Consider the following 25,299-nt stretch of genomic DNA (forward strand, 5'->3'; position numbering starts at 1 on the left):
CGATCATTCATAAGATAAAAACCAGTTGTATATATATTAAGTGCAACCTAAACAACAACAAACTCCTGAATGGGTATTTCTACCTCTTACATCTTCCTCTTAGTTGATCACAAGACCATAAAACAAGGTCTATTACAGAAAGTGCATCCTAAATAACGTGGTCGGTTTTTGTCAAAGATTTCAATAGCTTTTAAAATGTCAACAACATTAGCATATTTTGGCACTTTTAACTTAGTTACTGAAGAAAGAATTCCGAATATGGGGACGTGAAACGAACTTTACCAAGTTTCCTAGTAGCCTATGCATATGAGTGACTTTTGATCCCATTAAAATTAACTTAAAACTATGTACAGTTATAAAGGAGTGTGTCCTCTTATGGTCTCACAGAGATGTAGACTGCGTGAAATAATCCGATATTTTTGTCTTCGCTATTTTCAACAAACTAACGCTTAGTGCTAAAGTCTCAGCTCGGCTCCGCAGATCGGATTCCCGCATTTGTAGATGGGCAGAGACGAACATGTGAGTGGAGATACAGCACATCGGTTAACTTTTAACGTACAAACTCAAAAGAAAATGGTGGATATTTTTACAATGACAAAAAATCCTCACTCATTAAATAAACATAAAAAAGGTGATACAACAACCCATGCTGTTGTATCACCTGTCGCCACTGGCCAGTGAAATAATTACTCGCAAATTAATATTTATGGTCGCGATTGCGACCATTTTAGTCGCAGTTTGGAGCCCTGGCATGTCTGACGGCTGCCTCTCTGTCTTTATATAAAATGATAAAAGACGAGTAAAAACTAAAACAGTAGCTTTTTTTTTTTTTTTACAAATTGTCCGCGACCCACCCTGAACGAGCCCACGACCCACTTTTGGGTTTTGGTTCGCGACAAACCAGTTGAGAATCACTGTTTTAGGAGACGGATAAACTAATTACGTGTGTACCATAATCCCATAACTCCGACTTTCACAAAACCAGACTGGGACGCCTGCATTAAAACTGTTTTCGCGCATCAAGTTCGAAATGAATGAATATACTGATATCAAGCAACCTGATTTACCTTGACCCCTCATTTCCAACAGTCTTGCGCAGAAAAGTCCGTTAATCATGTCTTTTGCTGCAGTCCGACATGATCCTTCACCAATTGTTTTTTTCTGGTTACTGGTGAAATTGTCCCTAAAGAGGTTCTTAATCGTCATGGTAATTGTTCTAAATTTCGTCACAAATAATCGTCATTTTAGAGTTGTTTACATAAATTGATTGACTCGGTTACAAATCCCGGCACAGCAACAGACGTGCTGAGATGAATATGATAAAACCTAACTGTGTCCTGATCATTTATTCAAGACAAATCATAATGTTTTAGAAAGAGTTTCACATGTTAGCCATAAAAAAACTTTTGTCTTGGTAAGGGCACGTGTAGTATAAAAGTAAAAAATGAAGAAAACATTTATTATAGCGCCGGAGGCGTCATACCGCAAGATGCAGTGGCAGAGAAACATTTTTACTCTCCATAGTGAAGATGGATACAATAGACTTAATAACTGAATATTGTATAATTATTAATAGCAGTCTCGTAGCGTGCGAGATCAAATGAGCGCAATCCACAGTCTCTCTTTCTGCAGCGCCACAGTAGTGCGAACGAGCAGCGCTTCACGCCGCGAGGCTGCGCGTGCAGCACTGGAGGATCTGAGGGTTTAAATCAGGGGTGTCAAACTCATTTTCACCGCGGGTCACATCAGCATAATCGTTGCCCACAGAGGGCCATATGTAACTTATAAATGTAACCACTCCTTAATGTTAAATAACTCTGAATTTATTACTTATTCAAGTTACAAATATTACAGATATATTTGCATAGATATAAAAATGTTTGCTTGTTGCTGTTATAACATAAATCCTTATAATTTGTTAGGTTATGAAACCCACACCAACAATCAAACTATCCAAGTGAACAAATAAAAATAATATCAAATATATCTACTAAATGTCTACTACTACTTAAGTGTACCAAACCGTTGTATTTACTCAGTTTAGTTGACTTGTACAGACTTTAAATAGCATAGTAACACTAACTTGTAATTTCTAGGTGGTGCTACTTATATTACCAAAGTTTATGTAACTTTACAAAGAGTCCTGCTTACTTATTAAAATTTAGGAAACTGATTGCCTTACAAAAATAAAGTAAGCACAACTAAGAATTGTTAGTCCACAATATTTTTTTATTTTAAGAAAAAACAATTATAAATAAAATTCAGAGCACCTCTGCCCTACTAAAACATTTGTACATTAAGTGTTACAAAACAAACATCCACATTTAAAATAAGACTTGAACAAATCTGTAGTACTATTTTTTGTTACCAGCTTTACTAACAAAATACAATGTCCATTAATGTTTAATGTTCTTAACCAGGTTTCAAGTGTGCAACATAGCTTTTAGTGCTTTAAAAGCTTATGAACACAACATGGATGACCGAGTTCTGATGTTTAAATACATTGGAATGAACATTTTGCAAGTGCAATCCAAGTACCTATCCTTGAAACATAAAGGGACAAAACTGAGACCATCCAGTTTTGGAAGTGAATTTGAACAAATTATTAGATCATAAAAGGTTGTATACATGGTGGTTTTGGATAATATGTGACCCACGAATGTGTATCCTACAAATAAATGTATGTGTATACCACAAATAAAAGTATTTAACTGCATTTTAATATTTAACTGACTAAATATTGGTAAGATGCTTGTTCACATTGCAAATATGCACAAAAGTTACAGTGCAATCAAATAACTAACAATCTTTGTTATCTGAACATGCCTGTAGCACCTACTGCAAAAATGCATTTTTCAAACTGAAGTCTTGGGCTCAGGTGACTCACAGATTCAGCATCACCCTCTGAATGAACCCTAGTGTTCTTCATTGGTTTTGGTTAGTCCAAATGAAGGTTGTAGATTAGTCCAAAGGCAAAAAGCTTGAGCATGGTTGCAGTCTTCTCCATAACGATGTTTCCTTCCAGAGTGATACCAATGCTGAATGGGTCTAGGTGCAGGACATTTGAACCTGGTTCCTGGTCTTCAAGTAGAACAGCCAATACTGGGTGAACTCTGCAACGGCATCTGAGTTCTGAAAAAAAAAGGTTATAAATATAATGTAAAATATATCCTTGCAAATAATGTCTTCAATGTGAACCTAAAACCAATTGTACAATTTATCTAATACATACAAAATAGACTTTGAAGAAATCACTGCCATCATCCCCAAGAAAAACCGGGAGATAATGAAGGACAGCAGTCTGCATTGCTACAATGTCATGACATTGAGAAAAAAAAACAAACCAAAAAATAAAACAATAGACAAATGTGTCAATTACATGGAATAACATGGACTCTGTTATTCCATGGAGATTAGACTGATGTTTGGTCAGTTTAAAAGGAGTCAAATCTGTTTACAGAGACATGCAATCTACTTGAATTACTTGCCACTTCAGCCTCTTCTTGCATTGTCTCCAGAGCCCTATAGGCCTACAAAATTAAAGACCCTGTTTTGAATATATATATTGGACCGCCCTCTTTTTTTGTGTTGCTGCACGTACTGCACTGAGCTGTAGATATCCTGTATGTGTTCTCTGCATTTACCCACCCATAGAATGGTTACAGCATTCATAGAGCAATTTGGGGTTTATGTCATTGTTGGAGTAGTGGTTCTCATTCTCATATTCACATGTTGACAACCATATTGACTGCTATTGGCCAGTAGACCACAATTTTTTACTTTTGTTAATATGTCAACGTAAGAGATTGCCATTTTTTTTACTGCACTTTGATCATTGATAACGATGGCAGTATGTTACGACGTCATCCACCTTTTTGAAAAAAATATATTTTTAAATTGTAGACCTCAAAGACATGGTGACACTTTCAGACCTCCAATATTGAACTGTGTGCTATATGTTTCTTTATCTGACTATTTTAATCTCTTAAAAGGCATATGGTGATGACCTATCATCATAAATGATATTTTTTGCATATCACCAGAGCCGGAGTGGCTAATCGGGAGATTCGGGAGGATTCCCGATGGGCCGGCTCATGTCAATCTCTAGTTTGGGCCGATTGGGAGGGGAAAATTATTTTGGGCCGGATTTGGGCATGAAACTCCCGGGCTGAAAAAGTGTCCCACTCCGGCCCTGCATATCACTCACAGCTAGACAATGACTGTTTTGCTAACTCAAATTTAATAATAATGCCAAACTTGTCATTTTTAAGTTTATGTTCACACATTTTTGGAAATATGGTATTGTAAGAGTTTTAAATGACATAATACCAATCGTCTGCCAATAGTGTTTAACACAGTACTAAATGAAGAAACTTGTAATGGTATGTTATGATATGTTATGATAGTTAGGACTATCAGCAGAAACTCATTGGTGAAACGCTAAACTTTTCTAATGGCTTCACGTGTGGTTTTAGAAAGGCTCAATATTTTGATAATCTACTTGAATCAATATTGATTTTTTTAAACCTTATTTTGACTAAAATCAATGCAAATGTTCATGCAGATTACCCTTTAGATGACGGTTGAATGAAAATTGATTTACAATCATTTATGGTGGGAAACCTAACGTTTGTTCAACATTCAAGTCACTCACCACTTTCTGTATAGTTTAGATGTCAGGATCCAACATTGATTCAATATAAAATGAAACAAAACGTGCATGTGCATCCCAGTTTAGATGATGGTTGAATCAACATTGATATATTATCAGTTATGGTGGAAAACATTCAAGTGACTGACCACTTTCTATATAGTTTAGATGTCGGGCTCCAACATGGATTCAATATTTCTGCCTAACCATATTTCAGCGTTGATTCAATCATATTTTGCTATCTGGGTACCGAGAGAGACACCCAGAAAGACACTCAGAGAGACACCCAGAGAGATACTCAAACAGACAATCAGAGAAGCACCCAGAGAGACTATCAGACAGACACCCAGAGAGACACTCAGAGAAGCAACCAGAGAGGCTCTCAGAGAGACACTCAGAAAAGCACCCAGAGAGACTATCAGACAGACACTCAGAGAAGCACCCAGAGACACCCAGAGAGACACTCAGACAGACACCCAGAGAGACACTCAATGAAGCACCCAGAGAGGATCTCAGAGAGACACTAAGAAAAGCACCCAGAGAAACTCGCAGACACTCAGAGAGACACTCAAACAGATACCCAGAGAGATGGGAGACTCCCTCCACTGTGACGATGGGGGAGGAGGGGAGGAGCTTCAGCTCCATCAGTGTGAGGAAGTGATGGAGGAAGGGCTGCCTATGACAGTCCAGAACCTGCACACGCACCACAGCAGTACGGCCTACCTCCACCTGCACACAAACAGACACACAAATGAACACACACGCACCACAGCAGTACGGCCTACCTCCACCTGCACACAAACAGACACACAAATGAACACACACGCACCACAGCAGTACGGCCTACCTCCACCTGCACACACACAGACCCACAAATGAACACACACGCACCACAGCAGTACGGCCCACCTCCACCTGCACACACACAAATGAACACACACACCACAGCAGTACGGCCTACCTCCACCTGCACACACACAAACACACACACAAATGAACACACACGCACCACAGTAGTACGGCCTACCTCCACCTGCACACACACAAACACACACACAAATGAACACACACGCACCACAGCAGTACGGCCTACCTCCACCTGCACACAAACAGACACACAAATGAACACACACGCACCACAGCAGTACGGCCTACCTCCACCTGCACACACACAGACCCACAAATGAACACACACGCACCACAGCAGTACGGCCCACCTCCACCTGCACACACACAAATGAACACACACACCACAGCAGTACGGCCTACCTCCACCTGCACACACACAAACACACACACAAATGAACACACACGCACCACAGCAGTACGGCCCACCTCCACCTGCACACAAACAGACACACACACAAATGAACACACACGCACCACAGCAGTACGGCCTACCTCCACCTGCACACACACAAACACACACACAAATGAACACACACGCACCACAGCAGTACGGCCCACCTCCACCTGCACACACACAAATGAACACACACACCACAGCAGTACGGCCTACCTCCACCTGCACACACACAAACACACACACAAATGAACACACACACACCACAGCAGTACGGCCTACCTCCACCTGCACACACACAAACACACACACAAATGAACACACACGCACCACAGCAGTACGGCCTACCTCCACCTGCACACAAACAGACACACACACACACACACACACAAATGAACACACACACACCACAGTAGTACGGCCTACCTCCACCTGCACACACACAAACACACACACACACAAATGAACACACACGCACCACAGCAGTACGGCCTACCTCCACCTGCAAACACACAAACACACACACACACACACACACAAATGAACACACACGTACCACAGCAGTACGGCCTACCTCCACCCACACACAAACACACACACAAATGAACACACACGCACCACAACAGTACGGCCCACTTCCACCTGCACACACACAAACACAAACACACACACACACACAAATGAACACACATGCACCACAGTAGTACGGCCTACCTCCACCCACACACACACACACACACACAAATGAACACACGCACCACAGCAGTACGGCCTACCTCCACCCACACACACCCACACACACCCACACACACACACACACACACACACACACACACACACACACACACACACACACACACACACACACACACACACACCCACACAAATGAACACACATGCACTACAGCAGTACGGCCCACCTCCACCCACACACCCACACACACATACATATATGAACCCACACACTCAGGCACATGCATGAACACACACGCACACACATGTATGAACACACACATGCATGAACACACACAAACAGGCACGCACACACAGGTGCATACACACAAACTTTTCTATAGATATAGACTGGGGGCTGTCAGCGTACTGCGTCCATGAAGTCGATCTGGAAGTGGAAGATGTCTGAGATGGTGACGGCCAGCGCGGCTTCAGGAGAAGACACACACATGTTGTGAGCCAGGACGGACGTAAAACCAGGACACAGGGGGGACATCTTAGGCAAACAAACAGGACAGACTCAGTTCTCACGCTGCTGCCCTGACTGGTAAGGTTGTGTACTCGCCACTGTTGTACTTTACTCTCATATACAGTATACTGCTGTATACTCAAGTATAATGAGCTGTATTTCTAAATGTATTACTATGGCCTACACTCTTAAATGAATCATGCATACTCTTCTCAGTGTACTGTACTGCAGGCCTAACTGTACTGTACTGGAAGAGAATCCTCCACTTGTATGGTGTTATACTCTTACACATACTTCACTATACTCACCTGCACTTGCTTGGTTTTCTCCACAAAAGTGATGTTGGCCATGTCCTTGTCCTGCAGGCGAACCAGGACGTGACCGGAGCCCTGTGACGGGGTCAGGTTCTCCTGTGGGACGAGGCCAACAGTGTGGGCGTGGCACCCCACAGAAACAGCTCAGCCAGAAGAGAGTGGAGGTGTGGAATGTATGGGTGGGTTAGGAAGGGTGGAGTGGGTGGAGGAGAGAGGGTGAACATGTGGAGGATGGAGGGGGAGAGGTGGAGAGGGGGAGGGGAGGGGAGGGGAGAGGGGGAGCGGGTGGAGGAGGTAAGCAGACGGCACTCACATTAACTCCAGGGTGGTTGTAGAGGGTGATGGAGTGCTGGTCCCATAGCACGTCCTCCACCAATTGCAGATTCACAGAGAGAGAGAGAAGAGAACCCCACACCTTCAACAACAGCAGAGAAACACACACACACACACACACACACACACACACACACACACACACCTTCAACACATCAGAGAAACACACACATACCTTCAACAGAGCAGAGAAACACACACCTTCAACACAGCAGAGAAACACACACACACACACACACACACACACACACCTTCAACACAGCAGAGAAACACACACAACTTCAACACAGCAGAGAAACACACACACACACACACACATGCGACATAACAGGCAATGACATGCGTGCACGCATACACAAGTATACACACACACACACACAGCATATAGGGTGTGGCCACTCAACAGCATAGCCCAAAGGAAGCCTATCCCTGAAGGGTCACCACTCACACACACACACACACACACACACACACAGCCCAAAGGAGGCCTACCCCTGAAGACGTGAGGATCACCATACACACACACACACACACACACACACACACACACACAGCCCAAAGGAGGCCTACCCCTGAAGACGTGAGGATCACCACACACACACACACACACACACACACAGCCCAAAGGTGGCCTACCACTGAAGACGTGAGGATCACCGTCACGTTCACTGTTCCTGTTGGTCCATGAGACTCAAACATCTGCCGTCCTGCTCATAGTGCATTTGAACCAATCAGTGCTACATTATCCTTAGCCAATCGCAGATCAACACAACACAACACACACACACACACAACAAAACACAACACACACACACACATACACACACACACACACCGTGTAGTTTGTAGCCTGTTTGTGTGGGTAGGTCAACAAAGGTCATGCCGGAGCACTGGACCACAGAGAGCAGAGCAGGATCAGAGGTCACCCAGCTCACTACGCATGAGGTGAAGTTGTCAAACTGCGCCCCCTTCTGGTCAAACACGGATCACTGCAACACTGTCCCCCTCGTGCTGGACACAGCAAACTGAGGAGAAACAAATGACAAGAGGACAAGGTGGGTGAACGGAGAGACCCTACACAGGCTGTTATTTAGCAGGCCATTTATTCCCAAATGTTTCATGTATTTTTATAATTTCATAAACAATAATGTTTAGTAATGGATGAACACATTATCAAACAATAGGTAGCAGGGCCATTAAACATATCAAAGGACAGCAAGAGAGAGAGAGAGAGAGAAGGAGAGGGAGAAAGAGCAAGGAAAGCAAAGAAAGCAAGCAGAAGATTGAGAAAGAGAGAGAGAGAGAGAGAGAGAGAGAGAGAGAGAGAGAGGAAAAGAGGGGAGATAATGTTATTTACATGCTGAATTTAATCTGAAAGTAGGGCAGCTTCCTTTTGGCTACCAGTGTGTGTGTGTGTGTGTGTGTGTGTGTGTGTGTGTGTGTGTGTGTGTGTGTGTGTGTGTGTGTGTGTATTTGTGTCAGTGTAGTAAAAGTAAATGTTCAAACAGTAAAAGTAAAGCCTAAATTTTTGATTATATACTTTAACATGGAACGACTCTTGCCTCACCAGAAGAAAAGCTCTCTCTCTCTCTCTCTCTCTCTCTCTCTCTCTCTCTCTCTCTCTCTCTCTCTCTCTCTCTCTCTCACTCCCAACCTCTCTCTCACTCCCAATCTCTCTCTCTCTCTCTCTCTCTCTCTCTCTCTCTCTCTCTCTCTCTCTCTCTCTCACTCCCAACCTCTCTCTCACTCCCAATCTCTCTCTCTCTCTCTCTCTATCTCATTCTCACACACACACACACATACACACAGTGTGTAGGCAAGATGTTACTATGGAAACCATGCATATCACTCATACAATATGAATATTACTTTTAAAAGAGGGAGAGATAGAGAGATACAAAGAGAGGGAGATGAAGAGAGAGAGAGAGAGAGAGAGAGAGAGAGAGAGAGAGGCTGATGGGAGGGGCTGGGGGCTATGTGGTGAGAGCTAACAGAACAGTGAGAGAACACTTCATAACAGATTAACTTAAAAAAGACTAAAAATGAGAGTTAATGAGTAGGAGGAAAGCAGGAGAGAACAGAATAAAAATCAGAAAGAGAGAGAGAGAGAGAGAGAGAGAGAGAGAGAGAGAGAGAGACAGAGATATAGAGACAGACAGAGAGTGTAGCTGAGAAGAGAAACCCAGCTGGTCTCATGCACCAAACATAAATGTTTGTTAAAGTCATTAAAAATACACGCTCCATCTTTTGAATGAGCAAATGGTGAGAAACAGTGTTCTTGCATGTGTTTTAGATGAAATAGTTGAATGTGTTAAAGTATCAGTATGTTTAGGACTGTCACACACCTTGAAGAACCTCTGTCTAAAACATTCTGTTTCTCTGGAAACTGTGTATATACACCCTCACCGGCCACTTTATTAGGAACACCCGTCCAACTGCCCATTAACACAAATGTTGAATCAGCCAATCACATGGCAGCATCTCAATGCATTTAGGCATGTAAACATGGCCAAGACGATCTGCTGCAGTTCAAACCGAGCACCAGAATGGGGAAGAAAGGTGCTTTAAGGACTTTGAATGTGGCCTGGTTGTTGGTGCCAGACGGGCTGGTCTGAGTAGTTCAGAAACTGCTGATCTACTGGGATTTTCATGCACAACCATCTCTAGGGAATAGTCAGAAAAAGAGAAAATATCCAGTGAGCGGCAGTTCTGTGGGTGCAAATGCTTTGTTGATGTCAGAGGTCAGAGGAGAATGGCCAGACTGGTTCGAGCTGATAGAACGGCAACAGTAAATCAAATAACCAGTCGTTACAACCGAGGCATGCAGAAGAGCATCTCTGAACACACAACACGTTGAACCTTGAGGCGGATGGGCTACAGCAGCAGAAGACCACACCGGGTGCCACTCCTGTTAGCTAAGAACAGGAAACTGAGGCTACAACTCACCAAAATTGGACAATAGAAGATTGGAGAAACGTTGCTTGGTCTGATGAATTTGGATGGTAGGGTCAGAATTTGGTGTCAACATATATGTATGTTATTCTTGTCCTTTTTCTTCCTTTTCACCACCAAACAATTTGGTTAATCACAATTCATATTAATAAAGCTATTTGAATTGGAGAGACAGAGTGAGAAAAAGAGAGAGTGATGGAGAAAGAGAGTGATACAACGAGAAAGAGGGATACAGAGTGAAAGAGGCATCTCTTACCACAGTGGAGGGGTACTGTGGCTGGGGCAGTAGTGCTGGGTGGATGTAGGTGTGGGTGGAGGAGAGGATGATGGGACAGGAGAGAGTCATAGGGCAGCTGGGACCCCACACTCCACCCTCACTCTCCTCTCCTCTACATGGGGCACCTCGTTCAGGGGGCCGGGGGCGTTGCCACACTTAAACACTAGCCACTGTATGCACGCACGCACACACACGCACACACACACAGAAGCAATTACCAGATTGTGCTGAAACGTCTTTTTTATTTCCGCTCAGATTCTCTGCAGCAGTGCATTGCTCCTTCTTAGTGATGGGGCGGTTCTAACACACCTCGTTCCACAGGGGTCTGGATAATTACCCCATGACCCAAATCTTCTCTCCTCTCCAACACCTGCCTTAGCTTAAACAGGACGTGACAATGACCTGACTGGCTGAATGAGACGTTATAGGCCTGTGTGGTGAACGACGTCCCCAGGACTGCTCTAGAATGTTCTAGAATGCTCTAGAATGTTCTAGAATGTTCTCAGACCTGTTCTCCCACGGCGGCGCAGGTGATGCCGTACGCATGTCTGCCGAGCCTCACGTCCGTCAGGCCGAGCTCCTCCAAGGCGACGCCCCCTTCTGGGAGGATGTGGGCGTGGCTGAAGAAGTGTGCGGGGGCCGGGGGCCAGGGCAGAGGACCGCCCTCGAACACTAGCAGGCGGGACGAGCCAGCTGCCAGGAGGACCTCGGACACCGGGACCTGACAGGGGGGAGGAGCCAGCTCTCACCAAGGCAACGATATAGGACACGTGTGTATGGTCTTACTGCACAGCCGTGTGTCTGAAATCAGTGTGACTGATTCTCCTCCGTTAGTACAAGCTACTCTGGACCAGGTGGTCCAGTGGGAGCCTTTAACTCACTGCACCCACGACATGTTCTGTAGGTGTTCTGTAGGCACACTGAAGCTATTATCCTTAGGTATCTCAGTAGTAGCTGTAATTATAAACTACATAAGATCTCAAACACCCTGTGACAAACCTTTAGAGGTTCACATAGGACCCAGCCCACCTACTGTAGTGTGCACAGTGACACTGGCAAATATGTCTATAGATGAATAACATGCCCTCATCCTGCATTACTATGTCATTAATATGCCACTGTTCATGTAGTGCAGCTAGATCTAGTCATTACATTCACTCACAAACCCCCATCATCCCTCTGGTGAGTGTACCTGGAGTGGACGATGAGCAGCCAGTGTTGCCGTGGCACTGATGCTGCACTATTCTGTTTCCACAGTAACAGTGACAAGTGTGTGGCCTTGTGCCATGGCCTTTAGGTACCTGAAGACAGAGACCCTGAGAGAGGGGGGGGGGTGAGGGAGAGCGAGAGAGAGAGAGATAAGGAGAGAGAGGGGATGAGAGAGGGAGAGAGAGATATAAGGAGAGAGAGGGGATGAGAGAGGGAGAGAGAGAGAGAGAGTGGGGGAGAGAGGGAGAGAGAGAGATAAGGAAAGAGAGAGAGGGGGGAGAGAGAGGGAGGGAGAGAGAATGAATTAATAAACAATAAAAGGAGAGAGAAACAGACAAATAATTGAGTTCATTAGTTAAATACACACACTCTCTGTGCATGCATGTGCGTTCATATGAAATCTTTATCATAATTATTATTAAACAGCTTCCAGATCATTCAATACATGATAAAGGGAGAATGCAGAAGCAGCTGCCCTCTCTCCCAAACAATCGATACGGTTGATATGGTAACTGGCACAGGCTAAGTGCCTTGACGGTGACACTATTTTCACAGGCTGTGTTCTCTGGTATGTACATCCGTAACGGGTGAAGCGTGTCCTGCTCTTTTAGAGGAGCAAAGGGTTACTGCATGATGCTCAGCTCGGCTGTTTCTGGGTCAGTCACGTGACGAATCCCATCGTATAATCCTTGGCATTGAAATTCTAAGGTCACTGCAGTGCAATGTGCAAAAGATACAGAGGTGCAGGGCCAGTGACCAGGCCTGCCGCTGGGCTTACACCCAGATAAATTGTTTCAATAAATAGAATAGCCATCTTGTTTGGTTCTTTTTATAAACAGTGTGTCCCACTTTTGTCCAGAATCATTTACACACGTCTTTCAGTGTTTTCTTGGAAGTCGTCATGCTTGTATAGCTGTAATCCCTCTAATACCTTCCAGCTAATGCTAAAGCTAAAGTAAAGGTTTTCAGCTGTTTGAGTCTTGAGCTATGTCTTATGAGGTACTGTAGTCAAGGTGACCCATACTTCAGTGTGAGATAGAAAAGGTGTGAAATACGACTTATTTGTAAAAAGTGACGTTTCCATTGAAAAACTAAGGATACAGACTTTGGATCCTGGGCAGGATTTGGCTGATCGAGGACATTTGAATAATGTGCCCCTCCCTGTCCGACGCTCCGGGTCTCCACCCTCTATTACGACAGCACGGGCCAGCGCTTCCACGCTCACACCACACACATGCCCATCACCACCAACAGGTAGGGAACCCAAACAGGTGCAAAAGCGTCACACCGATGCTCTACCCTTCCTCTCTGTCCCTCCCCCCATCCCCTCCTGTCAGAGACGACCTGGTCCAGGTGGCTGTAGACACAGACAGACACTCCTTCCTGGCCTGACCGTTCTGGGGGTGCGGGGTGACCCCGTCAACCCGGCGCTGTGCGACTACATGCCCCTGCCTGTGGTACCTGCCATCTCTATTGCCCCGGCGACCCTTCGTCCTGGAGACGCCGTGTGTTTCAGTTGTGGTTTTTGTGGGTTTGTTGAGCTCTGCGAGTGTTGTGATTATTTTACATACAGAAGCCATGCGCACATGTGTTGAAGGTGCATCAGTAGACTGATGGTGGGGTTGCCATTGATGCTGCTGAGTGTGGTGTGCACAGCTAACGTTACGTCTAATGGCGAGTTCAGAGAGGCTGCATTCCTTCCTCTCTCCCTCTTTCCAGGTCAGCATGGCAGGTGGGACGTGTCATCCAATCAGATCCTTCAGATGGATCTGGACATGGGGCGGCACTTGCAAAGAATCCTGGGACAGTTGTGGTTTACTATCGGCTTGAGGAGGGGCAGCAAGCCCTCAGAGAGGTGAGCACTCTTGCCTTTGACCAAATGTACGTGATTGGTCTGTGCCCATCCCATGTGACCTGCCCCTTTTTTGTAGTTGTTTTTTTAAGAGTTGTACAAGGACGTTGTGTTGTACAGGTGGACGTGGAGCCGGTGGGCGTTGGTCCTGACCAACTGGCCTCTGGCACGTGACTACGTTGTGAATGTGGAGCTGCACACCTATAACCAACCTGGGTGAGCACTGACCGGGTTCACCACACCTCTATAACCAACCTGGGTGAGCACTGACCGGGTTCACCACACCTCTATAACCAACCTGGGTGAGCACTGACCGGGTTCACCACACCTCTATAACCAACCTGGGTGAGTACTGACCGGGTTCACCACACCTCTATAACCAACCTGGGTGAGTACTGACCGGGTTCACCACATCTCTATAACCAACCTGGGTGAGTACTGACCGGGTTCACCACACCTCTATAACCAACCTGGGTGAGTACTGACCGGGTTCACCACACCTCTATAACCAACCTGGGTGAGTACTGACCGGGTTCACCACACCTCTATAACCAACCTGGGTGAGTACTGACCGGGTTCACCACACCTCTATAACCAACCTGGGTGAGTACTGACCGGGTTCACCACACCTCTATAACCAACCTGGGTGAGTACTGACCGGGTTCACCACACCTCTATAACCAACCTGGGTGAGTACTGACCGGGTTCACCACACCTCTATAACCAACCTGGGTGAGTACTGACCGGGTTCACCACACCTCTATAACCAACCTGGGTGAGTACTGACCGGGTTCAGCTGGGGGAAAAACGGCTCGCCTCACTGCTCTCAGTGTGAACACTGCACACACCACACCAAGGGCACAGTGACCGCGCAGCACAAATGCACAGGCAATAAACGATGGACAAGAACAAGAGGGGAAAGGAGTAATGTCACTATGAGTAAAGGAGTAATGTCAGTAGGAGTAAGGGAGTAATGTCAGTAGGAGTAAGGGAGTAATGATAGTATAATTTAGAATGATAATCAGTAAGTGTCATTGAGGGAGGCTTGACGCTTCAGGCTAAAATTGTAAAGAAAAATAAATAAAAATCTTCAGGATTTTTACGACATGCCTAAACATCCAGCTGACTAAGTTAAATGCAGCCAATGAGCAGCAATGTAAGAAACACAAATATGCCAAAACGTTGAAACATTGGGTGGCACTGTAAACAGCCCAGTGCAGCCTGAGTCAAAAGGAGGCCATAGAGAAGGGGCTGCAGCCTGAGAAAGAGCTGCAGTGTGTTCTGCACTTTGCGCACTCTGCGCCCCCTACCCACACCTCAAGACACTGCATGCTGTTTTCCACACTACCCCTCTCTATGATAAGGATACAGGTCAGGGGAAATAAGAATGCCTCTTTGATTATCCAAAAACAATTACATTTTATAATAAATTATAAAATATAATTAAAAAACAATTTCAACATAATTGTTTTAATTTGGACAAGTGCCCCAGTGCAGAACTGTTAACAATGTGTGTTTCTCCCTCTCAGCTCGGTATGGATGCAGGATCTCAGTGCAGCCCCAGGCCGACTTGATCCTTCACCTCCTCTCTTTCCTCCCTCTCTCCGTCTCTGTCTCCCTGCGGGGCAACACCCCCCCCTTCTGTACGCGGCCGCCTTCCACTGCCCCCCCCCCAGACACGTGAACCTCGTAGCACAGCTGAGATCAGAGTGATGGGCACCGCAGAGATGATCAGTAGTCTAAAGGTGAGAGAGACAGGGAGAGAGAGAAATAGACAGAGAGAGAGGGAGGGAACTGTTTTTGTTTATATGTGGTTATTACATAATGAAAAAATATAAATATGATTTGTTTGCTAGTTTATCACAACAGTGCCCCTCCCACAATTCTGTATCTTTATTACTCTGATGAACGTTTTTAGTTTACATGTTTTGAGGGCATACAGACCACAGCACTTGGGAGTCATAAGCTCTTAATCTTAACCTTCATAGTCCATCACTGGTTCAGTGTTTGGGTTCAAAGGCAAGTCAGCTTTACCCTCAGGAAACATCTCTACCACCGTGTAATTCAACCCAAGTTGTACTTCTCCTTCAGCAGAGTGCAGAATGCTGGTGTCAGCAGCATGTCCTTATGCCACCTGCTGGTTAGTTCCACTCAGACAGCCCAGACGTCCATCTGTCAGAACCCAGGCCTCCCGCTCAGGAACCGGCCCACCGCGTAGTGTCGGTGGACTCAGACGTCACGCACACGGACCCCCTCACTGCCAACATCACCATCTACACGCCGCCGTCACCCCAGACGCACAGCGTCAGAGTGACCGTCAGGCGGGTGCGGCCGTAGGAGACTGCTGGTGGAGTCACACAGCACTCGCGTCTCACCAGGTTTGTGTTAGAACTGAAGCACAACTCATATCAGCTCAGCAGCGTCTGCACTAGTGTACCACCCCATCAGGTAGAGCAGTGTAAGCTGCTTGCAGCAGCACCGATAGCTCAAGCCTGCTTGGATACGTGCACTTCTACGCCAGCTGCTGGACTTCCAGCTCGTTCTCTGGCCCCAACTGCCAACATGTTCATAGGTATAGTCATTTTAACCAGTACACAAGTCCTGCTACAACTCATTTGTCCATTCATTTTATTTTTTAATGTGCGTTTGTGTAGTTTACGACAGCATGGTGTGGCGTTTACAGACCGCCCCGGTCACCTACGCCTTTCCAACTATTCCAGGTTAATTCTCCTCACTGCTTCCATTTTCAAACATATTCGCTCAGCCCCCTCATTCCACACGTATTCTTCATGAGCGTGTGAGGTTTTAGAGGTCTGGATGGCGTTTCTCTAGTGGTGAACGGCCAGCGGTACACCCCGTGGATCAGACCTTCTCCACACCCGGACTGACCCAGACGCTGGGGACCGCGGCTCTGGAGCTCACAGACACCTGCGTTCAGCCGTCTCGGCTCACGACCACCACGCAGAAACAAAATACTTTAAGATCCTAGACTCTAAAGTTCTTGACTGTGTACAGACTGCATTTTTAGCATTCTCTAGACAAAGTCTATAAACTCGAGCATCTTATTCATGAGCTGCGTCCAGTCGTTGGTGCGGGTACGAACACCAGCACAACGCTCCACCCAGCCACATTTTTACCACAAGAAACGACATAATGAAAAACCCTTTATTTAGACTAAAGTACGAGAAACAGGTTGTCAGGTAAGCAATGCAGTGTTGGTGCGTCGCAGCCGATCCCCCCTCCCTGAAGGGGTCTGCCCCCCTCCCTGCACACCACACCGCCTCCATCCTCGCCCCATCCCTCCTGCTTTGGTCTCCCTCATCTTCACCAGGTTGGTCAGGCTAGTGCTGTTTTCTCCTGAACGAGCACCCTGCAGGAGACAGAGGGGGAGAGAGCGTGTGAGTTCACACACATTACAGTGAGCAGTGTTGCTAGTTGCCGTTGGTCTACGGCGTGCTAACAGAGCGGACACGTACCTTCTGTGAGGCGTGCTTTTCCTCCGGTGGGCTGGCACAGCACCGTGGAGCATCCTACACACAACACCACCGTCTGCGCGTGGCTGAACACTGTAGTGATCTTGTAGCAACCTGTGGACACAAGGCACCAAGGGGAATTAAGCATAGAGACCACGCCTGCAGTGCCAATAACAGATGCATGTGTCGGGTCGGACCGCCCTCATCCAGGCCCAGACAGGTTTGCGTCCATTTCCCGGTTTTTATTGGCTTGTTTAGAACAGAAGGCATCTGCAAAACACGTGGCTTTCAACACCCAACTCAGTGGGCTTTTAAGTTCTTTGCCTGGAGTACCATGCACAATCCACACCTCCCTGCTAAACATTTAGGTTAATGTATTTTTCTTTAGCAAACAAGTGGACTCGTCAGTCCAGCCAAACATCGTTTACTTAGTTCACAGCAAGTTCCTCCACCCGATCATGATGACATTAAATACTGAAGACATGTGGACGTTAAGACTGCTTTAGGCACACTGTGTTGCCTCCCACAGTAAACACACCCAGGCGTTAAATATGTGGGACACACACACACGGGTGAGTACCTGGACACTTCACGTCCATGAAGTAGGAGTTGGGGCTCTGCACCAGACGCTTCTTCTTGTGTCTCCTCCGCTCCTCCTCTGGAGTTGGGTGCAGCAAGTCTTTAGCGAGCTGCGACACACACACACACACACACACACACACACACACACACACACACTTAAACCGCATCCTTAAACACACTGTGGGGTTGCTAAACCAGCTGATCGGCCATCTCCGCCCTCTAAACGGCGCGGTTAGTGGACGGAGAGCCGCACGTTTGACCGACCGGCGGCCGTCACGGAGCAGCGGAGGCGCCGCACGCGCCCCCCTCTCATGAGCGCCGCCATCTTGTCAACGCGACCGTCAGCGCGCGCCGTTCTACGCCGCGAAACCGTATCGCCGCATTAAGCGGGAGATCGTGTCGGTTTTTACAAGTTCGAAGATAAAACCGTAAAATCAACACTCAGGCCGAAATAATCAGCGCTCCGGGTGTTTATTTAGCTTGAAATTCACGATGTTGTGGCTCGTGCACTTACAGGCATGCTTCTGACTTGGAGCCACAGCTGAAAAAGAGGGTCTAAACGGAACTACGTCAGCATAAGAACGGGGCCGCCCTGCAGGGGCAGGAAGTGGTTTTGTGAGCTTTATTTATTTTAAAGGTACCGCTGTTTATGTTAGGAAGAGTGTAACATTAGTTGATCAGTTGTTTAAACGCACACCAAAAAATAAATAAAGCAAAGGTACTCATGATAATGTATATAAAAGTTAATAACGCTCAAGAGAAGCGGGATGTGACTGTCACTGAACATCTTTCAAAACAAAACATAGGCACACTTTTTTTAAATCGAAATGTTTAAGCAGTAACAGCAAAAATGAATTTGGGTTTAGCAAGATTTGTTATTATGGTTATCATAGACCAGTAACATTGCACTAGCTGAAAATACATGAGGTGAGGCGAGGTGAAAACAACAGTAAGGTTATTACGAACTGCGTGAAGTGGCGCCCTCTAGCGAAACATTCTTGTGTTGCGGTCTGGGCCGTCCACCCCCACCAATGGAGTGACTGCACCGCTCCCTCTACGTAAACTCGGGCCAGAGAAAGTTTGGCGAGACAACAGTTCGACGTTGTATGTGTACTGATGGAATATGATCTTCAGGATAGAAGAAAACTAGCGCGGTATCTGGCGAAATGACTGTATCCTAACAAAAACCAAAAAAAGTGGAACAGACACTCCTGCTACCAGAAGGCATTGACTCATCATACTTTTCTCTTTCGTTTAATGGAATTTTGATCCGGGCTGTTGGAGGCAGGCGAGGATAAACCAAATTTACCAATGACAGTTTTTCTAAAGGGCAAAAAAGCCTAAATGGATGATAAATCGACCCACGCTTGAAATTTAAAGGTGTTTCTTTGTCGGACGGTGAGCGTTCTCAGTAGAGAAGAGAAACTTAAAAAGATTTAATTGAAAAGTCTACACTGAGAAAAGCAACATGGCAAAGAAATACGACTTCCTTTTTAAATTACTACTTATTGGTGATAGTGGGGTTGGTAAAACATGCCTGATCATCCGTTTCGCAGAAGATAATTTTAATTCTACATACATATCAACTATTGGTAAGTATTTTTTTAAAAGACCAAACTGGATCTCTTGTCCTCCTCCCCTGTAACTGAAATGGTTTTAATCGCTGTTCCCAGGTTATCTGGTAAAACGAGTCCTGGGGTTCCGCTCTGTTCGTGTCAGCACTAGTCCTCACGTTATTTCATTCCAATCTCAGAGCTGCTTTCCTATTGTTTTGATTCCTCTCTGCCCCTCTTCACGTGTCATTCCTCTCCTTCTATTTCCTTTAACTTTTTCCAGCTCCTGCAACCCTCCCCCACTAGCTTATCTCTCTTTTTTGGTAATCTTTCTGTTTATCTGTCATTCGCTTCCTCACTTGCATTCTCCACCCCCACCCCCACCCCCCAAGCCCCCCCAGATGGTAGCTGCCCTCCGTGGCATTCAGTGCATTAAGTAAAATCTTCACCAGACCCCTCCTTTCCTCTCATCTTTAGAGCTTTTTCATTCATTTCCTGTCCCACAGGAAGTTTACAGAAGAAAAAAACTAAATAAATATGTGAGCAATTTAGAACCTTGTACTTAGCAGAACATCCAAGGTTTTGCCTTAGAAAAGATTTTGATGTTCACTTCTCAGTCTATTTTAAAGTTCACTTCTCGGTTTATTGCATTTGTGATATTTGCCTTTCATTGTAAAACTGCCAGCCGCTGATCTTTGGTTCACGTGCCAGTATGTTTCTTCTAACCCCTCTCTGTCTCCCACACTCCCTGCTTCTCCAACTAGGCATCGACTTCAAAGTGAAGACCGTCGAGATCGAAGGGAAGAAAGTCAAGCTACAAGTCTGGTATAATTACCTCCCTCTGTTCACTTTACTGTGCTCCGATTTGACCTGTAAACTTTGACCCCAGTCCTTGCCCATCGGTTCAGTCCGTCCGACCCCACAGTCCCGAGCAATAATGCAAACCACTGCAGTGGAGTTTCTGTGTATCTTGCACATGGACGTTAGGAGCAGGTCACAGTGGGCCTTGTGCAGGTCAGACGTTTCCATCAAGGCCCACAAGTGTTTTGTGGAGCTGAGGTTCTCCAGTTCTGCCCTGCAGGTCCACGTTTGTGAAGCTGCTGTGAATTAATCACCTAGATAATAACTAAGCCATTCGCACGACGGGCAAAACATCAGAAAGTTTGTACGTTGTACTGCAAGTCTGTCAACTTGCCAATTCAGTGTCAAGGATCACTGACATATTTAGAAATGTGTAACTCAACCAGGGCAAAATCATTTAGTATATTACTGGCTTAAGTTTATGAGGATCTTACAGCGTTTATGAGGAAATTATGGCATTAATCACACCATATTATAGATTTGGTGTTGAAGATTTCTCCACACCTGTTATTGTGTCTGAGATGGTGCACTGTACACTTGGCTGTTCAAACAGGGAGAGCAACATACCGAGGTAGTGGAGGTTTAGCAGGCGTGCTGCCATGGAAGTCCAGAGTCCATCTGTCACACCCAATCAGGAAGAGAGACGAGGGCCAAATGAGTGCTTGTGTTGGAATGCTCACTCATCCGCAGCTGCTTGGGTTTGGTTGAACTGCTCTGTTTTGCAGGGACACTGCAGGGCAGGAGAGGTTTAAGACCATCACTACAGCTTACTACAGAGGAGCTATGGTAAAGCACACACACCGCTTATTCACACACACATATTTCACAGAGGAGTGCATACAATTTTTAAGTGTGTGTATTCATTGAAGGGTGCAAGGTAATATTTATTTGAGAACGAGAGATTTGTACTGTGCATCGAACTCTCCGAAACGTACAGAGTGAACGGACACTTGTATTGGACACTATTACATTACGTAACCCAGGAGAGGCTTTTGGTGTGCTAATGACTAACCCGTCTTAGGGCATCATCCTTGTGTATGACATCACCGATGAGAAATCCTTCGAGAACATTCAGAACTGGATGAAGAGCATCAAAGAGGTGAGAGAGGATCACATGACTCAAAATACTTCATACTGCTGGTTAATCGTTTCACTACTGGCCTCTGCCATGGTGATGATGCAGAAGGCGGCCCTATGTTAATGAGACCTCCTACTTTTTTGTTTTTTTTAATTGAGTGTTGTAATGCTCTGGCCAATCCCACCCTGCTGTGCGGGTGTTGTGATGAGTAAAGTTTGAATAAATTGAGTCGTATATCTGTAAATAATTTGAGTAATGAACACAGTGCAGTCTTCAGCAGTGTCCCATCAAAAGTTCTGCAGTGCGATTTAATACTATTTATGGTATTTGACAATGTTTGCCAATATCAGGCAGCCCCGAGGTAGAGACGAACACGAGACGGGCACGTGACCACCAGCCGGGCCTGTTTGCTTTTATGAACATTAACGTATGAGTTAATGTACTGGTCTGTTACTGTGTACATAGACTTAACGTTTAACAGCTACCAGCCAGCTGAAAACAACAGTTAAACTTTAGTGTTATGAGACTAATTTCACTTCTCATTACAATGTCAGAGGAAGCAAGGACGTTGCTGTCAGCACTTGTCATGAACATAGAGTTCTTGATTGTTCGTCCCCACCTCGCAGCTGACGGGCTACAGGAACTAAGCACATGTCTCTGTCCTGCTCTTCCCAGAATGCATCAGCAGGCGTGAGCCGGATGCTGTTGGGTAACAAGTGTGACATAGAGGCCAAGCGGAAGGTTTCCACAGACGTGGGGGAGAAGGTGAGGCGGTGTGCTAGCCCAACTCCAGCTCTGCACTAACCCTACGTGCTGTTTCATTTTGTTCGCCTGCGCTCACGGCAACTGTTGTTTTTCCGAAAGCTTGCAAAGGACCATGGAATTCGATTCTTCGAGACGAGCGCGAAGTCGAGCATCAACGTTGAGGAGGTAGGAGACGTCGCGCTGTCTGGACTTTGCGACACACCCATGTGACCTGAGGAACTTCAGCGTTCTGTATATAATTATATATATTTCCTTCAGGCATTTCCATAGTGTTGCTTTAAGAAAGATAGTTTCAAATTGTATTTCCATGACTATTAACATGATGGCCTTGCTCCTGAAAGCTCCTGAAAATGTTGGTCTTTCAGGTCCACATCCTTTGGAGATCTGATGTTTAACAGCACTTCTGAATAATAAATCTGAATAAATGTCCTCTGCTTACAAATCAACATTGTTCCCTCTCTTTGCAGTCCTTTGCTGCTCTGGCTCGAGACATTTTGATAAAATCAAGCAAGAAAGTGGTGAGTTTGCTGCCTCTCTGAACGGTCTCACTGCTGCCTCTCTGAACGGTCTCACTGCTGCCTCTCTGAACGGTCTCACTGCTGCCTCTCTGAACGGTCTCACTGCTGCCTCTCTGAACGGTCTTACCGGTCTCACTGCTGCCTCTCTGAGCGGTCTCACCGCTGCCTCTCTGAGCGGTCTCACCGCTGCCTCTGAACGGTTGCACCGCTGCCTCTCTGAACGGTCTCACCGGTCGCACTGCTGCCTCTCTGAACGGTCTCACTGCTGCCTCTCTGAACGGTCTCACTGCTGCCTCTCTGAACGGTCTCACTGCTGCCTCTCTGAACGGTCTCACTGCTGCCTCTCTGAATGGTCTCACCGCTGCTCCTCTGAATGGTCTCACCGGTCGCACTGCTGCCTCTCTGAACGGTCTCACTGCTGCCTCTCTGAACGGTCTCACCGCTGCCCCTCTGAACGGTCTCACCGGTCGCACTGCTGCCTCTCTGAACAGTCTCACTGCTGCTCTCATGGAAAGCCAGACTCCATTCCTAAGAACAATGTGATTTTTTTTCCCCCAAGGCCGACGGTTCATGCTTGGTTTCAGGAAGCGTTTTCATGGAAGTCCTCTTCATCTCCTTTTTCAGGGTCCGTCCGGCCGTGACGTCAAACTGACAAGCAGCGCCCCCGAGAAGAAGACTTCCAAATGTCTTCTGGTTTAGATGAGTCATCGACCTACAGAACCTTCCCACCTAATGCGTGCACACACACGCGCACACACACACACACACACACACACACACACACACACACACACACACACACACACACACACACACACACACACACACACACATTCCTATGAGACAGCAGTATTACAACAGAGGGATTTAAAATAGAGGTGGCTTTGGACTGTGACAGAAAATACATTAAATGACCAAAAGTATGAAAAGGGTAAAAGACAGATCTATTGTATGTGTAAATGAATGATCTCTGTCTTTATAAGAATGTATTCGTAGGGGTGTTGTATTGTGTTCCAAAGTTGAGTTTCAGTGGAGCTGGCCAGAATATGTTTACACGTTTTACATTTTTACATACCAGCTGGAGTTTGTGTTGGTATATGCAAGAACAGATTTATGACAAGCAAAAAAATAAAAACAGTTGTGACGCACCAGTTAAAATGCTGTAGATGGATGTAGTGTATATCTGTCCTACAATTACTGTGTGAAGATTTGTCAATTTTACTGCCAAAAATATCTCTGCAACAGAAGTCATCTTGAATGTAGGCAATTTATTAGACTATTTGACCTATTTTTGTACATATTTACTCATTTTATTGAATCTTATTTAGTAAAATTATTTAACCACATTTGCACGTCTTTAAGAAACAAAGGCAGTAAAAATATTTGCCAGTGTAATAAAAATAATTTGACTTGATAATGCATAAAATATTTTAGATTAGTTCTGCAAGTAGGCTGAAAGTTATTAAAATATAACTAGAATAATCTTGAAATGAGAAAGGGATATTACCTGCAGTCAAGATGTTTTTTCTTGCTAAGATACTTTTGTCCTGATTGAGTAAGTTGGCCACTTCCTCAACTGGTAAAAGGCTTGTTTTGTCGGCCGATGGTCTGAGTAGGTGATGTGGTGGTAAGACGTGAAACGTGGGATTTGCTGAAGTAGATTTGGAGATATAGGAGGTACTACAGAAGGGTTCTGAAGATGTTTGTCAGGTTGTGCAAAAGTGTCTCTGGGAGACACAGAAGCTTAGAGCTTTAGTTTTGCATAGTTACAGGAGTTTCCCCACCTGTAGGACTCTCACCGTGTACTCGTTTCCCTCTGTCACTTCAGAGGACATATTCATCAGAACACACATGTATTTTAAGCTGCTTTGAATAAACTAAAATGAGCAAAGTTTGGGCTATTCTTTTTTATATATACATATTTCTAGTATCACACATTTGTCATTATGTGTATATGGTATCAAATGTATTTGTAGGTCTGTGTTGAATAATCATAATCGTTTATACAAGCCGGCGAGAATTTAAATGTTTCCGTCTCAAATTACTAATGCAAGTTAATTTTGCCTCTGAATCCAGCCTGTGCTGCTGTAGCCTTTGCGCATGCCCTGTAGCATCGCGAGGTTATTGGCTAACATCTGTGACCGGAGAAGCACGTCGCTAAGCAACCGCCCCTGTGCAGCATCAGCACCTCGCTGAGTGCCGCATTGAGTTGTGTGGAGTTCCGTGCTCGCCGCTCCGCATCTCCAGGTCTTTAAAGAGAGAGAGAGACGGAAGCGTGTTGGGTTGTGTTAACGTCTAGTCCGGAGACGAGGGATGGGGTTAGAGGTGCACCGTGAACGGGCAGGATGCGTGCGCTCACGTTTGAGTGTGAATGGCG

The 25,299-nt window shown here is 45.6% G+C and overlaps 4 protein-coding genes across 4 annotated transcripts in view; 2 read left to right on the forward strand and 2 right to left on the reverse strand.

Moving 5' to 3' along the window:
* Positions 1 to 2,272: 2,272 nt before the first annotated feature.
* Positions 2,273 to 15,642, reverse strand: LOC143474372 (nuclear pore membrane glycoprotein 210-like). The gene is made up of 10 exons (XM_076971837.1): positions 12,224 to 15,642; positions 11,540 to 11,752; positions 11,011 to 11,201; positions 8,638 to 8,827; positions 8,439 to 8,509; positions 7,783 to 7,884; positions 7,464 to 7,565; positions 7,057 to 7,182; positions 5,232 to 5,380; positions 2,273 to 3,132 (listed from the first exon to the last, which is right to left on the reverse strand). The coding sequence occupies exons 4-10, from the start codon at positions 8,681 to 8,683 to the stop codon at positions 3,084 to 3,086; spliced, it is 645 nt and encodes a 214-aa protein (XP_076827952.1). The 5' UTR covers positions 8,684 to 8,827; positions 11,011 to 11,201; positions 11,540 to 11,752; positions 12,224 to 15,642; the 3' UTR covers positions 2,273 to 3,083.
* A 1,601-nt stretch (positions 15,643 to 17,243) lies between these two features.
* Positions 17,244 to 18,740, reverse strand: rps27.2 (ribosomal protein S27, isoform 2). The gene is made up of 4 exons (XM_076970230.1): positions 18,662 to 18,740; positions 18,146 to 18,254; positions 17,569 to 17,679; positions 17,244 to 17,462 (listed from the first exon to the last, which is right to left on the reverse strand). Exons 1-4 carry the CDS (start codon positions 18,665 to 18,667, stop codon positions 17,434 to 17,436), a joined length of 255 nt encoding a protein of 84 aa, XP_076826345.1. The 5' UTR covers positions 18,668 to 18,740; the 3' UTR covers positions 17,244 to 17,433.
* A 406-nt stretch (positions 18,741 to 19,146) lies between these two features.
* rab13 (RAB13, member RAS oncogene family) lies at positions 19,147 to 23,756 on the forward strand. Its single transcript, XM_076970228.1, has 8 exons — positions 19,147 to 19,739; positions 20,465 to 20,525; positions 21,287 to 21,347; positions 21,583 to 21,660; positions 22,315 to 22,404; positions 22,504 to 22,569; positions 22,872 to 22,922; positions 23,547 to 23,756. The coding sequence occupies exons 1-8, from the start codon at positions 19,616 to 19,618 to the stop codon at positions 23,619 to 23,621; spliced, it is 606 nt and encodes a 201-aa protein (XP_076826343.1). The 5' UTR covers positions 19,147 to 19,615; the 3' UTR covers positions 23,622 to 23,756.
* Positions 23,757 to 25,061: 1,305 nt separating this feature from the next.
* Positions 25,062 to 25,299, forward strand: part of fam189b (family with sequence similarity 189 member B) — an 8,280-nt gene continuing 8,042 nt past the window's right edge. Inside the window, exon 1 of the mRNA XM_076971353.1 lies at positions 25,062 to 25,299. This exon is cut by the window's right edge and continues 1,017 nt beyond it. The gene's annotated coding sequence lies outside the window, so the exon portion shown is untranslated.

Source organism: Brachyhypopomus gauderio, chromosome 13 (assembly GCF_052324685.1).
Source record: "Brachyhypopomus gauderio isolate BG-103 chromosome 13, BGAUD_0.2, whole genome shotgun sequence".
In the NCBI taxonomy this organism is placed as follows: domain Eukaryota; kingdom Metazoa; phylum Chordata; class Actinopteri; order Gymnotiformes; family Hypopomidae; genus Brachyhypopomus; species Brachyhypopomus gauderio.

Excerpts from the sequence above, each read along its gene's own strand:
- LOC143474372 (XM_076971837.1), bottom strand. The coding sequence starts at position 8,683 with ATGACCTTTGTTGACCTACCCACACAAACAGGCTACAAACTACACG. Across the intron at positions 7,885-8,438 it reads TGATCCTCACGTCTTCAGTG|GTGTGGGGTTCTCTTCTCTC; the intron begins GTAGGCCACCTT and ends CTGTTGTTGAAG. Across the intron at positions 3,133-5,231 it reads GGAGTCTCCCATCTCTCTGG|AACTCAGATGCCGTTGCAGA; the intron begins GTATCTGTTTGA and ends TTTTTTTTTCAG.
- rps27.2 (XM_076970230.1), bottom strand. Across the intron at positions 17,680-18,145 it reads CATGGACGTGAAGTGTCCAG|GTTGCTACAAGATCACTACA; the intron begins GTACTCACCCGT and ends TTGTGTCCACAG. Across the intron at positions 17,463-17,568 it reads AAAAGCACGCCTCACAGAAG|GGTGCTCGTTCAGGAGAAAA; the intron begins GTACGTGTCCGC and ends TGTCTCCTGCAG.
- rab13 (XM_076970228.1), top strand. The coding sequence starts at position 19,616 with ATGGCAAAGAAATACGACTTCCTTTTTAAATTACTACTTATTGGTGAT. Across the intron at positions 22,570-22,871 it reads CGAGCATCAACGTTGAGGAG|TCCTTTGCTGCTCTGGCTCG; the intron begins GTAGGAGACGTC and ends CTCTCTTTGCAG. Across the intron at positions 22,923-23,546 it reads TAAAATCAAGCAAGAAAGTG|GGTCCGTCCGGCCGTGACGT; the intron begins GTGAGTTTGCTG and ends CTCCTTTTTCAG.